This window comes from Oncorhynchus gorbuscha, linkage group LG05, assembly GCF_021184085.1.
Source record: "Oncorhynchus gorbuscha isolate QuinsamMale2020 ecotype Even-year linkage group LG05, OgorEven_v1.0, whole genome shotgun sequence".
NCBI lineage: Eukaryota > Metazoa > Chordata > Actinopteri > Salmoniformes > Salmonidae > Oncorhynchus > Oncorhynchus gorbuscha.
Window position 1 is genome coordinate 65,661,265 of NC_060177.1, and position 16,981 is coordinate 65,678,245.

At 41.2% G+C, this 16,981-nt stretch overlaps 1 protein-coding gene across 2 annotated transcripts in view; it reads right to left on the reverse strand.

Annotated features, from left to right (window-relative positions):
* Positions 1-16,457, reverse strand: part of LOC124036314 (phosphatidylinositol transfer protein beta isoform) — a 45,343-nt gene extending 28,886 nt beyond the window's left edge. For both annotated transcript variants that reach the window (XM_046350739.1, XM_046350740.1), the window contains exons 1-2: positions 16,341-16,457; positions 9,603-9,633 (exon numbers count right to left, since the gene is read on the reverse strand). In XM_046350739.1, coding sequence (XP_046206695.1) covers positions 9,603-9,633; positions 16,341-16,360 — 51 coding nt within the window. In that variant the 5' untranslated portion in view covers positions 16,361-16,457. The remainder of the gene's footprint in view (positions 1-9,602; positions 9,634-16,340) is intronic.
* Between the last annotated feature and the right edge of the window lie 524 nt (positions 16,458-16,981).

The following is a 16,981-nucleotide window of genomic DNA, read 5'->3' on the forward strand; positions in this document are numbered from 1 at the left end:
ACGCACAATTGGCCTAGCGTTGTCCGGGTTAGGGAGGGTTTGGCCGGTAGGGATATCCTTGTCTCATCAGGCGCAGTGTGCGCTAGCAAAGGAGGGCCAGGCGCAGTGTGCGCTAGCCAAGGTTGCCAGGTGCATGGTGTTTCCTTCAACACATTGGTGCGGCTGGCTTCCGGGTTGGATGCGCGCTGTGTTAAGAAGCAGTGCGGCTTGGTTGGGTTGTGTATAGGAGGACGCATGACTTTCAACCTTTGTCTCTCCCGAGCCCGTACGGGAGTTGTAGCGATGAGACAACATAGTAGCTACTAAACAATTGGATACCAAGAAAAAGGGGGTAACATTTAAAAAATGTATTTTAAAAATGTATTCTACAGCTGCACCATCGAGAGCACTTGTTGCATCACCGCCTGCCATCCAGGACCTATATACCAGGCTGTGTCAGAAGGCCCTAAAAATTGTAAAGACTCCAGCCACCCTAGTCATAGACTGTTCTCTCTGCAACCAAGAGCCTAGGTCCAAAAGACTTCTTATCAGCTTCTACCACATAAGACTCCTGAACAGCTAACTAAAACAGCTACGCGGACTATTTGCATTATTTGCCATTTTTTCCTTCTTTTTTATTGTTAAAGTATTTACTAAAACTGAATTTGACAGATTTTTTTATTAAAAGTGCATTGTTTTTAACCATTTCACTGTAAGGTCTACTATACACCTGTTGTCTTCGGCGCATCACACACATCTTTGCAATGAGCTGGACATTGAGCTGAACATATACTTAATTGTTTGAAACCTGAAAGTTTTACTACATAAGAGGCATGTCTTACCTTGCTTCAAAGTAGCCTAGCCAAAGTCTGACCATATCATGAGGCAATTATTTTATAAAAACTTCCATATGCAATTGAAACCAGTAGCCTATTTCTCTCATGTTCTATTGGTTTTCAAATGAACTTTCTTTCATTCTCCAGTAGCCAAAGGCATAATCCTAGCCATATTAGCACCCATGCTAGTTGTTACATCTTTAGATCGCCCCGCTTTCTACATTTGTAACAGATATTTGAATCTCTGTCAAATGAAACACTTGCATGTGCAGTGTGCTTTTGGCAACAATGTTTTCCCTCTAATTGCATTATGGAACAAAAATTTGCACATAGCCTACTTACTGATGAAAATAATCATGGCCTCTAAATCATCAAGCTGCATACTGGACCCTATTCCAACTAAACTACTGAAAGAGCTGCTTTCTGTGCTTGGCCCTCCTATGTTGAACATAATAAACGGCTCTCTATCCACCGGATGTGTACCAAACTCACTAAAAGTGGCAGTAATAAAGCCTCTCTTGAAAAAGCCACACCTTGACACAGAAAATATAAAAAACTATCGGCCTATATCGAATCTTCCATTCCTCTCAAAAAATTTAGAAAAGGCTGTTGCGCAGCAACTCACTGCCTTCCTGAAGACAAACAATGTATACGAAATGCTTCAGTCTGGTTTTAGACCCCATCATAGCACCGAGACGGCACTTGTGAAGGTGGTCAATTACATTTTAATGGCATCGGACCGAGGCTCTGCATCTGTCCTCGTGCTCCTAGACCTTAGTGCTGCTTTTGATACCGTCGATCACCACATTCTTTTGGAGAGTTTGGAAACCCAAATTGGTCCACACAGACAAGTTCTGGCCTGGTTTAGATCTTATCTGTCGGAAAGATATCAGTTTGTCTCTGTGAATGGTTTGTCCTCTGACAAATCAACTGTAAATTTCGATGTTCCTCAAGGTTCTGTTTTAGGACCACTATTGTTTTCACTATATATTTTACCTCTTGGGGATGTTATTCGAAAACATAATGTTAACTTTCACTGCTATGCGGATGACACACAACTGTACATTTCAATGAAACATGGTGAAGCCCCAAAATTGCCCTTGCTAGAAGCATGCGTTTCAGACATAAGGAAGTGGATGGCTGCAAACTTTCTACTTTTAAACTCAGACAAAACAGAGATGCTTGTTCTAGGTCCCAAGAAACAAAGAGATCTTCTGTTGAATCTGCCAATTAATCTTAATGCTTGTACAGTCGTCTCAAATAAAACTGTGAAGGACCACTGCGTTACTCTGGACCCTGATCTCTCTTTTGAAGAACATATCAAGACCATTTCAAGGACAGCTTTTTTCCATCTACGTAACATTGCAAAAATCAGAAACTTTCTGTCCAAAAATGATACAGAAAAATTAATCCATGCTTTTGTCACTTCTAGGTTAGACTACTGCAATGCTCTACTTTCCGGCTACGTGGATAAAGCACTAAATAAACTTCAGTTAGGATTCTAGCAGCCGTATTTAGCACTGACGAGAACCAAAAAATGTGATCATATTACTACAGTGCTAGCCTCTACACTGGCTTCCTATCAAAGCAAGGGCTGATTTCAAGGTTTTACTGCTAACCTACAAAGCATTACATGGGCTTGCTCCTACCCATCTCTCTGATTTGGTCCTGCCGTACATACCTACACGTACGCTACGGTCACAAGACGCAGGCCTCCTAATTGTCCCTATAATTTCTAAGCAAACAGCTGGAGGCAGGGCTTTCTCCTATATAGCTCCATTTTTACGGAACGGTCTGCCTTCCCATGTCAGAGACGCAAACTCGGTCTCAACCTTTAAGTCTTTACTGAAGACTCAGCTCTTCAGTGGGTCATATGATTGAGTGTAGTTTGGCCCAGGAGTGGGTAGGTGAAGGGAAAGGCTCTGGAGCAACGAATCGCCCTTTCTGTCTCTGCCTGGCCGGTTCCCCTCTTTCCACTGGGATTCTCTGCCTCTAACCCTATTACAGGGGCTGAGTCACTGGCCTGCTGGGGCTCTCTCATGCCGTCCCTGGAAGGGGTGCGTCACCTGAGTGGGTTGATTCACTGATGTGATCATCCTGTCTGGGTTGGCGCCCCCCCTTGGGTTGTGCCATGGCGGAGATCTTTGTGGGCTATACTCAGCCTTGTCTCAGGATGGTAAGTTGGTGGTTGAAGATATTCCTCTAGTGGTGTGGGGGCTGTGCTTTGGCAAATTGGGTGGGGTTATATCCTTCCTGTTTGGCCCTGTCCGGGGGTGTCCTCGGATGGGGCCACAGTGTCTCCTGATCGTTCCTGTCTCAGCCTCCAGTATTTATGCTGCAGTAGTTTGTGTCGGGGGACGAGGGTCAGTTTGTTATATCTGGAGTACTTCTCCTGTCCTATTTGGTGTCCTGTGTGAATCTAAGTGTGCGTTCTCTAATTCTCTCCTCTCTTTCTTTCTCTCTCTGAGGACCTGAGCCCTAGGACCATGCCCCAGGACTACCTGACATGATGACTCCTTGCTGTCCCCAGTCCACCTGACTGTGCTGCTGCTCCAGTTTCAACTGTTCTGCCTTATTATTATTGGACCATGCTGGTCATTTATGAACATTTGAACATCTTGGCCATGTTCTGTTATAATCTCCACCCGGCACAGCCAGAAGAGGACTGGCCACCCCACATAGCCTGGTTCCTCTAGGTTTCTTCCTAGGTTTTGGCCTTTCTAGGGAGTTTTTCCTAGCCACCGTGCTTCTACACCTGCATTGCTTGCTGTTTGGGGTTTTAGGCTGGGTTTCTGTACAGATCTTTGAGATATCAGCTGATGTACGAAGGACTATATAAATAAATTTGATGAACAATCACTGCAGGAACAATAAGTAGCGGAGAGCCTCATTCGGGTCCAAATAAAATAGAGACCTCGTGGAAGCCAGGCATTAAAACGGAATTCAACAATAATAAAAGAGGTATTGACCTTAGGGAAATAAATGTATAAATGTATTGCAAATAAATGTATTGTAAATTAATTAATTTGCCCAAGTTTATATGTCTGTCGGTCTGTGTCTGTCATTTAAAATGTTTAAGTCTTTCTACACAATACCACAACACATTTTTACAATCTGGGAGGTAAACTCAATAAAGTATTCAATAATTTCGCTGTGTATTTCAGATGGAACCTTTTGCGATATCGGTATTGAGGACCGGCTTGGGTTTTTACTTTACCTTCTATAATGGTATTTGAATGTTTGGCTTGTCAAATGTGATACGCAGTGTGTAACGTTAATTTTTATAGTTTACTTCGCTACTTGAGTCATCGCTCTCTCTCCATGCCGCTTTCCACACAGACCTAGCCCCGGCTCCGGCTCCTGTCACTCAAGGAGCGCACTTGTTTTTCCTCCACCACGAGACACTTGCGTTCAGTCTGCATGGTCTATGCAGCTAGTTTGTCTTTTCTTAGCAAGGTTGTTCCTAAATCTTGCTAATCGCTAGCTAGCAAATTGACTGAGTAAGAGTAATTAGGTCTACAGCCTGATAATAACAGTGATGGTGTCAAGTGGAACCCAGGGTCGTTACAATATTTTAGCTACATGAAGTAGTTAAGAGAAAACATTCAATGTAACCAAAGATTATAGGGTCCCTTAGGAAACACCTATCAACACTTTAGTTCCTACCCTGTCACAATAACTCCTCCCTGGCATTTTTCCATTCGTTGTCATGTCAAACACTATTAAAAGTTCCCACTATTATATTCTAACTATATAAGACATTCCATTTCCATGATTCCAACAGGTAACCCAAGTGTTTTGCAATTTGACTTGCGATTTAAAGCAACATTTGGTAAAAATTTCTTGCCTATATCATTTAGCCCTAACTGGCAGTTTAGAACTGATCTCAAATGCAGAAATGGATGAAAATTACTTTTTGTGGGGTTGAAGTTGAACAGTACAAAACAATCTGAAATGGAGAAAGACCCATTGAAATCACTTTGAATGTATGTGTTGCCACCCACTACTCATCTAGGAAATGTAGAACTTGTATTATTAAAAAATATAAAACACAGTAAAAAAAAAATATATATATATATTTTTTAAATACCACAATATAATATTTTGGCCATATCGCCCAGTCATACCAGTGGCCACCAAAATGTTGTTGTTTTTTGCAAAATGCACTCTAACCCAGGGGGGGGCAAACCACCCCCAGAAAGTTGTAGGTCTTGTGAGCAGAAACTTGAACATTGTGCAAAATTTTCAAAGACAGCTTGAAATGTAGCCTACACGTTTTGTGCTCTTGTAGGAAGCAGTAACTCCACATCACTGACCTATACTTATCTATAACACGCCAACGAGCAAAGAATATCAACAAATGTGCACACGCGCAGCTCTGAACTGAAAAGCGCATTCACTCGCGGGTGATTTAAAGACCGCTCGTGGGCTACCTCCACTAATAAAATTATACTCCGTTGCGCTCTGGCTCTGCCTACAACAAAATCACACTCAATCTTGCAAAGTTAGATTTGTTTTGGTTTGTTGCATTGAAACGAGGCTGATATAAATGTTGATTCGATCACACACAAAAACGGGGTGAAGTTCAATATCTTGCGTCTGCGCTGCACGGCATTTCTTCTGTCCGGCAGTCCTGGAGGTGGTGCGCAGCAGTGCACAGCTTAGAGGGGAACATTGGTCAAAAGCTTCACGTTTCTCGGCATTCACTGACAACGTGAAATGGTCCCCTCCTAAAGACAGCGCAACAGGACCCTTCAACCTCAGGAGGCTGAACATGTTTTTATTTTGTTCATGGGCAGCAAGACAGATTTTTACATTGTCAGCTTGGGATTTGATCTAGCAACCTTTCGGTTACTGACTCAACGACCTAACCACGGTTACTGACCCAACCACGAGGCTACCTACCGCCCCAAATTTGGCTTGGCCCTCACAAACTTCTACAGATGCACCGCTGAGAGCATCTTGTCGGTTTTTATGGTACATCAATTGCACCATCCGCAACCGCAGGGCTCTCCATGCCTTCCCTCCATGAATGACATCTACATCAACCAGTGTTACAGGAAGGCCAATAAGAACATCAAGGCCTTCAGCCACCTGAGTCAAGGCCTGTCCACTACCATCTAGAAGGCGGTACAGATTAGAGGTTGACCAATTATGATTTTTCAACGCCGATACCGATTACTGGAGGACCAAAAAAATCTGATACAGAATTTTTTTAATTTTTTTTTTTTTTTTTTTTAAATTGGCCAATTATTATTTTTTATTTATATTTGTAATAATGACAATTACAACAATACTGAATGAACACTTATTTTAACTTAATATAATACATTAATAAAATAAATTTAGCCTCAAATAAAATGAAACATGTTCAATTTGGTTTAAATAATGCAAAAACAAAGTGTTGGAGAAGAAAGTAAAAGTGCAATATGTGCTATGTAAGAAAGCTAACGTTTCAGTTCCTTGCTCAGAACATGAGAAAATATGAAAGCTGGTGGTTCCTTTTAACAGGAGTCTTCAATATTCCTAGGTAAGACGTTTTAAGTTGTAGTTATTATAGGAATTAGAGGACAAGCTCTCTATACAATTTGTATTTCATATACCTTTGACTATTGGATGTTCTTATAGGCACTTTCGTATTGCCTGTGTAACAGTATAGCTTCCGTCCCTCTCCTCGCCCCTACCTGGGCTCAAACGAGAAACACATCGACAACAGCCACCCTCGAAACAGCGTTACCCATCGCTCCACAAAAGCCGCAGCCCTTACAGGGCAAGGGGAACAACCACTCCAAGTCTCAGAGCGAGTGATGTTTGAAACGCTATTAGCGCGCACCCCGCTAACTAGCTAGCCATTTCACATCGGTTACACCAGCCTAATCTCGGGAGTTGATAGGCTTGAAGTCATAAACAGCTCAACGCTTAAAGCACGGCGACGAGTTGATGGCAAAACTCACGAAAGTGCTGTTTGAATGAATGCTTACGAGCCTGCTGGTGCCTACCATCGCTCAGTCAGACTGCTCTATCAAATCAGACTTAATTATAACATAACACACAGAAATACAAGCCGTAGGTCATTAAATATGGTCGAATCTGGAAACTATCATCTCGAAAAACAAGACATTTCTTTCAACATTTCTTTCAGTGAAATACAGAACCGTTCCATATTTTATCTAACGGGTGGCATCCATAAGTCAAAAATATTCCTGCAAAACCTTCAATGTTATGTCATAATTACGTAGAATTCTGGCAAATTAGGCGGCCCAAACTGTTGCATATACACTGACTCTGCATGCAATGAACGCAAGAGAAGTGACACAATTTCACCTGGTTAATTGTGCCTGCTAACCTGGATTTATTTTAGCAAAATATGCAGGTTTAAAAATATATAATTCTGTGTATTGATTTTAAGAAAGGCATTGATGTTTATGGTTAGGTACAGCTTGATTGTGCTTTTTTCGCAAATGCGCTTTTGTTAAATCATCCCCCGTTTGGCGAAGTTGCCTGTCTTTGTTAGGAAGAAATAGTCTTCAGAGTTCGCAAAGAGCCAGGTTAGCAGGCAATATTAACTTAAATACGCAGGTTTAAAAATATATACTTGTGTATTAATTTTTATGGTTAGGTACACATTGGAGCAAGACAGTCCTTTTTCGTGAATACGCATCGATTATATGCAACGCATGACACGCTGGATAAACTAGTAATATCAACCATGTGTAGTTAACTAGTGATTATGATTGATTGTTTTTTATAAGATAAGTTTAATGCTAGCTAGCAACTTACCTTGGCTTCTTACTGCATTCGCGCAACAGGCAGTCGCCTCGGAGTGCAAGGTAATGAGGTGGTTAGAGCATTGGACTAGTTAACTGTAAGGTTGCAAGATTGAATCACCGAGCTGACATGGTAAAAATCTGTCATTCTGCCCATGAACAAGGCAGTTAACCCACCGTTCCTAGGCAGTCATTGATGATAAGAATGTGTTCTTAACTGACTTGCCTAGTTAAATAAAGGTGTACATTTATTTTACATTTTTTTTAATCGTCCAAATCAGTGTCCAAAAATTACGATTTCCGATTGTTATGAAAACTTGAAAATCGGCCATTCCGATTAATTGGTCGACCTCTACTACAGATGCATCAATGCTGGGACCAAGAGACTGCAAAACAGCTTCTAACTCCAGGCCATCAGACTGTTAAACAGTCACCACTACCCTTAGTCACTGTTTTAGTCAGCTACCACCCAGTACTCTACCCTGCACCTTAGAGACTGATGCCCTATGTACATAGCCGTTGAATACTGGGTCACTTTAATAATGTTTACATACATCATGTGTATACTGTATTCTAGTCCTGGCTCATCCTATATAGCCCAACTACTGCTGCACACACACCTGTCCATACACAATCTCTTTTTTAAATGACACACAGCATTCTGAAAGTAATCAGACCCCTTGACTTTTTCCACATTACAACCTTATTCTGAAATGTATTACATTTTATTTGTTCATTAATCTACACACAACCCATAATGACAAAGCAAAAACAGATTTTTTAGAAATGTTAGCAAAATTATTTTAAAAATAAAAAACTTATATCAAATTTACAGAAATATTCAGACCCTTTACTCCGTACTTTGTTGAAGCACCTTTGGCAGCGATTACAGCCTTGAGTCTTCTTGGGTTTGATGCTTGGCACACCTGTATTTGGAGAGTTTCTCCCATTCTTCTCTGCAGATCCTCTCAACCTTTGTCAAGTTGGATGGGGAGCGTTGCTGCACAGCTATTTTCAGGTCTCTCCAGCGATGTAAGATCGGGATCAAGATCGAGCCACTCAAGGACATTCAGACACTTGTCCCGACGCCACTCCTGCATTGTCTTGGCTGTGTGCTTAGGGTCGTTGTCCTGTTGGAAGGTGAACCTTCGCCCCAGTCTGAGGTCATGAGCGCTCTGGAGAAGGTTTTCATCAAGGACCTCTCTGTACTTTTCTCTGTTCATCTATCCTGACTAGTCTCCCAGTCCCTGCCGCTGAAAAACATCCCCACAGCATGATGCTGCCAGCACCATGCTTCACAGTATGATTTGGTTTTTGCTCTGACATGCACTGTCAACTGTAAGACCTTACATATAAACAGGTGTGTGTGTGCGCCTTTTCAAATCATGTCCAATCAATTAAATTTACCACAGGTGGACTCCAACCAAGTTCTGGAAACATCAAGGATGATCAATGGTAACAGGATTCACCTCAGCTCAATTTCGAGTCTCATAGCAAAGGGTCTGAATACTTATGGAAATAAGTTATGCTTTTTTATTTTCAATACATTTGCATAAAATATCTTAACCTGTTTTTGCTTTGTCATTATAGGGTATTGTGTGTAGATTGAGGAACATTTTTATTTAATAACTTTTAGAAAAAGGCTGTAACAATTTTTAAAAAGGGGTCTGAATACTTTGAATGCACTAAATATTTTAGTCTGACATTGCTCACTCTGATATATCTTCATTTTTCCCCCTGGATTATATGTGTATTGTTTTTTAAATGTTTCATTGCTAGGTATTACTGAAATGTTGGAGCTAGAAACAAGCATTTTGCAGCACCTGCAATAGTATCTGAAAATCTCTGTACACGGCCAGTAAACTTAGATTTCATGGTTGACTAAAAGCAAATGTTGACAGTTATTCTAACTTCTTCAATGTGCGCATCGGAATTCGGTAAGGAGGACACGTGGTTGAATCCTCAACTTGCATGTTCTGTAAAGATGAATTACCCATAATCTAAATTGTGATGTACTCACCTCCTCCACAGTACAGGGTAAGACCACACGGCTGAAAGAGAGAAGAGCAGAAAGAGAGATGAGACACGGTTCTATGGAGAACACTGACTGACACTGGCCATCAAATCTAGGCCTGAGTCGACAAATGAGTGGGATATATTTAGTTCCAATAGGCATACAAGCCACATGTGTTCTCTACTAGCCTCGTGGAATTCAGAATGGGTTGCTGTTTTGATAAACAAATGACTAGAGGAATATTTTTTTTTAAAAATTATTTTTAAAGTGAGACTTGATACCCTTGCTTTCTTTTTGGCCAAAGCAGCTATAATAATTTTCATTGTGCAAGGCCATGTGACTGAAGTAGCTCCCATCAGCCTGTTTGATGATGGCAGCAGTGGACTCAGCTTCCATGAGAGGTTCCCTCAGTGCACAGGAACAGGAAATGACTCCAGGTCACTCTTCCTGCGTCACATGACATGATGAAGGCAGCTCCAGCTATAACCTATTGCCTGACAGTCAGGACACTGCCAAGTTCAGCTAAATGGAAACCAGAGAGACTACCCAACAGCTCATCCAGCCACAGAGGGTGTTGTGTGCAGCGTTACCCCACCCAATGACCACTAAAACCAGACAAGAATATCATAGAGAAAGGAATGCAGAAACAGTTTTCCTTCAAAGAATATATTATATACTCTCTCTCGTATATAAAGGGTGCTAAAAGCCTATTCCATCCATATGTAGCTCTACTATCAGGAAGCTCTTTGTTTTCTGTTGATCCATGGTTAACCTTAAACATAGAAGAACCAATGAGTTACAACCATTTACCAAACAGTGCTGTGGTACTCTAAAATGACACCATTGACCATAGCCTTGAAAGCAGTAACAATTCAAGAATAGCATTTAGGGATGCACGATATAAAATCGGTAAGCATATCAGAAATCAGCTGATATTTGCTAAAAATGTCGGCATTGGCCCGATGTCTAGTTTAACGCTGATGTACAAAACCGATGTCAAAGCTGTTCACTGACTAACAGTGAACCTTTTTGTGGGATACACTTCAGTCAATTCTAGGTCTTATGCCATATTTCGGTTAAACTATTCCCAATTCAATGGAATTGTAACCCTATGTACAGCTGATTCTCAAGATCTTGCACACTAAATGAGATGCTCGAGCCCACACTACTACACTGTCTGAGCCAAGGACTACATGCCTTCTAGTAAGTTTTGATTACAATACTGGGTGAGGTGAATATATTTAATATGACATACATGATTTTTTTGTTAACTAGTAAATAGTAGTTTACAGCAAAGTGTGTTTAAATCCTTTATAACTTGTTAACAATTTCTGCTAGTTAGTTTTTGCTACCATGTTGGTTTTAGCTTGCTTGAGCCTGTTAACTGAGGAGTGTTAATTCACCCGTTTCCATACGTTTCATAATTATTATATTTTTTTCAAAGGAGTCATTTAATCTAATTGCTTAATTATTTACCTGTATTATTTACCTGTACATTTTTTTAAACGAATCTTTAAAGGAAAATGCCACTGGCACTATCTGATGTGTGGAGATATTTCACTGCAGCTAATGTAGACGGAAAAGCTGTGTACATGTGCAAATTGTGCCAAATCATATGTGAAGAAAGCAACAAAGATGCAGTATCATCTGGCCAAGTGCATCAAGTTCCCTCAATTCTCACAAGCGACCTCAGACAAAAGTCCCTCTATTTCTATGAGGGGAAAATTATAAATCAGACACCTTATCGAAAGCAACAGCTCATGGTCCTCCTAGAATCAGAAGGTTTTTTTTTACTCAATGGAGGAACGTAGTCAGAAATGCTGATGAACGTCTTGCTCGAGCTGTGTATGCAACTGGTTCACCTCTGATGCGCACAGGCAATGTGTATTGGAAGAGATTTCTGAATGTTCTTTGCCCAGCATACACCCCTCCAACCAGACATGCGTTACCTACTCAATTGCTGGATGCAGAGTTCAACAGAGTATAAGTAAAGATCAAGCAAATCATGTAGAAAGCAGACTGTATTACAATCATCGCTGATGGGTGGTCGAATGTTCGGGGGCAAGGAATAATTAACTACATCATCTCCACCACTCAACAAGTATTTTACAAGAGCACAGACAAGGGACAACAGACACACCGGTCTCTACATTGCAGATGAGCTGAAGGCAGTCAATGACCTTGGACCACAGAGGGTATTTGCACTGGTGACAGACAATGCTGCGAACATGAAGGCTGCTTGGTCTAAAGTGGAGGAGTCCTACCCTCACACCACACCAATTGGCTGTGTTGCTCATGCATCGAATCTGCTCCTCAAGGACATCATGGCACTGAAAACAATGGATACACTCTACAAGAGAGCCAAGGAAATGGTTAGGTATGTGAAGGGTCATCAAGTTATAGCAGCAATCTACCTCATCAAACAAAGTGAGAAGAATAAGAGCACCACATTGAAGCTGCCCAGCAACACCCGTTGGGGTGGTGTTGTCATCATGTTTGACAGTCTCCTGGTGGGAAAGGAGTCTCTCCAAGAAATGGCCATATCAATCTGCCGATATGGACAGCCCCATCAAGAGGATCCTCCTGGATGATGTGCTTTGGGAGAGTGGTAAGCAGCCTGAAACCTATAGCTGTAGCCATTGCACAGATTGAGGGAAACAATGCCATCCTGTCTGAAGAGAAGAAATCCGTACTGCCCTGCCCACTTCAGTGTTGCACCAAGCAGAGAAAACTGAAAATCTGAAATAAATCAGTGTGACTTCTGCCACAGTGTACATGTTGGACCCCAAGTATGCTGGCAAGAGCATGTCATTTCAATGGCATTTCAGAACATGAGCACACTCCTAGCTCCATTCGAACAACTGACTGGAGAAATAAGCTCATCAACTGCATCTGCAGCAGACGTGATACCCTCTGTCATGACATTGACAACACCTGCTCAAAAAAAAACTGCTGACACAGACTGTGGGATTAAAACTTGTAAAAGTACTCTACTAGAGGCTGTGAACAAGCGATTCGGTGGCACTCACTGAGCCTCTATACTGTGTCGCCAACATGCTTGATGCTAGGTACAAGGGCCGCTACTTCGATGCAGACAAGAAACAGGGTTTACGTGAAATGTTACAGACACAGCTGGACAAGATGGAAACGGACACGGTGGCAGTGCGCACCGAGGAAGAGAGGCCACGGACAGACAGAGCTGAAACTTCACTGCTTGACATGTATGATGAAATCCTGGTTGAGAATGAAACGACTGAACAAAACGACTGAACAACGAAACCGCAAGTAATTGAAAGAAATAGGTTTTCATTATGTTTTACTGGTAATCACATAAAATGTATTTGTCACATACACATGGTTAGTAGATGTTAATGCGAGTGTAGAGAAATGCTTGTGCTTCTAGTTCCGACAATGCAGTAATAACCAACGAGTAATCTAACCTAACAATTCCAAAACTACTACCTTATACACACACAAGTGTAAAGGGATAAAGAATACATACATAAAGATATATGAATGAGTGATGGTACAGAACGGCATAGGCAAGATGCAGTAGATGGTATCGAGTACAATATATATCTATGAGATGAGTAATGTAGGGTATGTAAACACTATATTAAGTAGCATTGTTTAAAGTGGCTAGTGATATATTTTCCATCAATTCCCATTGTTAAAGTGGCTGGAGTTGAGTCAGTGTGTTGGCAGCAGCCACTCAATGTTAGTGGTGGCTGTTTAACAGTCTGATGGCCTTGAGATAGAAGCTGTTTTTCAGTCTCTCGGTCCCAGCTTTGAGGCACCTGTATTGACCTTGCCTTCTGGATGATAGCGGGTTGAACAGGCAGTGGCTCGGGTGGTTGTGGTCCTTGATGATCTTTATGGCCTTCCTGTAACATCGGGTGGTGTAGGTGTTCTGGAGGGCAGGTAGTTTGCCCCCGGTGATGCGTTGTGCAGACCTCACTACCCTCTGGAGAGCCTTACAGTTGTGGGCGGAGCAGTTGCCGTACCAGGCGGTGATACAACCCGACAGGATGCTCTCAATTGTGCATCTGTAGAAGTTTTTGATCAGTGTGTGTGTTCAACTATTTAACGGTATTAGAATGCTTAAAAGGCTGCAAAAAATCAAACAAACATCGTTATTGCATTTTCTGGCAAGGAAAATATTGGATATTGGTATCGGCCAAAAATCATATCGGTGCATCCCTAATAGCATTACAACCAGTGACCATCTTACAGAGGCCGGTTATCCATATACCCAGGCAACAAGGGTGCTTTTCAGTTCGGAAGATGACTGCTGTAACAAGCTAGCCTGAGACTTTATGCTTTGTCACACACGAAGCCATATAGAGAATGGATAGAGACTTAAAATGCATTTACGAGAAAGTGTACTCAGTCCTCAAACTAAACGAGTATCGTAACGGATATGGAGAATTTTCCAAATATGATTATGCAAAGTATTTTTTGCAATTATCATTGATCAGAAAAAAAGTATTTTTCGGCCGCCAGCACGCATCTCTTTCACTCAAACAGTATGAAGTGCTGTGTGCTCTGAATAACTATTGGCTAGTGCTTCTGTATGTAAAGAATTGGGCGGGGTAAAGGTTGAGCCTGCTGCAATGATTGAATTAGAACAAGCCGCTCTCCACCGACTCTCATTTTCCCAGACAGACTCACACAGCAACTCATCTCAGGCCACAAGTTTCCCCTTCTCCAAACATCGTGTATGAATCTAAATCTGTAGCTTGTCATTGTTGTTCAATCTTGTTATTTCCATTCAACTTTGCTGAGGCATTTTTGGTTGTTTTTGTCTGTCTACTTGGCATTGTTAACTAGGCCTACTTTGTCTGCCCATATATTATTCCATTGCTGATGACATCTGTCGTTATCCAAGCCCATGCTTGCTTGATATTATTATTTATTCTCACCCATGCATGTTTACTGAGCAACAGATCATTAGAAAATAAAATGACAAATGTAGATTTATTTTTTTATTGTACAAATGTGGCATACGTGTCAGGAGAGAAAAGTTTTGCTTCTCACTAAAGTGAACAATATATGGGACAAGCAAGTTAGCCTATCTTCACCTAAATCTGTGTCTGGAATAAATGCAAGCAGTGTATTAAGCTATTTATTAGCCTATGTCGTTGATAACTGAATAGGACTAAGTAAGTAAATCCTGTACATGTTCATTTGTTGGTCGTTTAACAATGTGTGTGAATGAGTGAAGGAACATCCGATGTGCTCTGAGATGCATTCAGGAATGGGCACTTGAGGTATACGCTTTACCGACATTTAAAGAGCGCATCTGGGGTTTTCAGATCGCGAGTAAAGAAGGCAACGAGGAGAGACCTTGCCTATACTCTACAGTGACTGACAGACAGGGGCCGTGAAGGCCAAACTGGTGCAATGCAAGATTTCACTGTTTGGCATGTAACAAGGTCATACAAACCACACCACTTATTGAAATATGCTAGATTAGGCTATTTTTATTAAAATAAAAGACAGATGAAACTACCTCTCATAACAAAAATGAGGCTATTGAAGACAGGATGTCTATTCTCAGCCTTGTGAGCTAACAAATAGTGACATTGGCCTAAATCTGAGTGGCATGTGCATGAGAGCAGCCACACAACTTCAGCGTGGATCTGCAGTAGGCTACACGCTCACAAATTCAGGACATGCCTACGGGTTTGTTTCTCAAAGACTGTGTTTCTTAACTCTGCAATAGATTAGTGTAACAAAGATTAGAAAATAATCTCCCTACTAAATTGTTTTGTATTCTGAATGTGGTGAGGTTACTCCACACACATGATATGACTAAACACTGATCCCCCCCTTATAGCCATAAGCTTAGTTTAGTAGGCTTTTATACGAGGCAGGGTATAGCTACATTAAGAATCAATGACATGGATCACATCAAGTTGAATAAAAATGTATAGGCCTACTGACAATCAACACAAATTGGGGTACATTCTACCTCTTCAGACATACAAATGTCTTCCTGAATCAGACTGGATTAGGCATACTGATTGTTTCAACTGGGAACCATTGGCACACCAAGTGTCGGTAAAGAATGTCCGATGCACCCTTGTTATTTCTCTCACAAGCAGATTTGTCCTTGGTCAGCAGTTTGGTCAAAGTTCATAAATCACTAGCCTGCCAGGAAGACTTGAGCACCGGCAAAAGTTGGCAACCCTGTTCAACACACCAGTGTCCCGTTTCCCAAACGCACCACAAGGCTACGTACATCGTTAAAACCGGTTCTAACGATGAACTTAGCCTTAAGATACTTTTGGGAAACTGGGTTCTTTCTACAGGCAGTGGTACGCGTGCACTTCAGTCTCCCTTCCGCTAGGTAGCTAGCTAGAAAGTTACCATTATCGACAGTAAGCTACAAAAACGCTGAACTTTCAACCTACACCAAACAATATACGATAATATACGATTCCCAGCTAACTAGGAAGTGTACCCTTTCGATACTAGATAATCGAAAAATATTCCATATAGTTGTACTTTGATATCCAGCTGGCTAGCACAATAGCAGTGAAAAGCCGAAAGAAAGGTGCGTCGGCTAATGTTAGGAGCCTATGCTGACTCGCTGTCATCCGGTAGGCCGGATCTGAACAGTCCCACCCTACCAAACAAAGTTTTTATTTGAGTAAAAACATCTACGAAGAATCGCAGTATTCAAAAATATTGTATATTATCACACACATTACAGTAAAATCAAGAAAAGTTTGGACTTACTATTCCTTGATCAAGACCATTGTCACTTTTTCCGCTGCGGCTGCGTACTACAACTGACGTCATGTGCCATTTCAACAACTCCCATATTGGCCCCTTATCGTCTGTGATTGGTGAGAGTGGAGATACTTTGCGTCACCTCAAAGTGGATAGACAGAAGTACTGTCATTATGAAAATGTTTGTCAATATTTCAAACTGAAAAGTATCATTCATTTGTGCAGGATTATGCAAGATTCTGCTTGTCTGTTTCTCATTGATAACACGAAAACTATTCAACCACACCCCAAATCACCTTATTGAACCAATAAATCTTCTTCTTTTTCCTCCTCCTCTTCTATTCAGAGAGCAGTACAATTATTTTAGATTGAAAGAGTTTGACTAGTCAACAACTCAAATCAAATAAAAATCGAATGAAGTTATTTGTCATATGCTTCATAAACAACAAGGGTAGACGAACAGTGAAATGCTTACTGACAGGCCACCCTTCCCAACAATTCAGAGAGAAAAACATGTCAATAAAATAAAAATAATAGCATGAGGAATCAATACATAATGAGTAATGATGACTTGGCTACATACACAGGGTACCAATACCAAGTCGATGTGCAGGGATAGAAGGTAATTGAGGTAGATAATGTACATA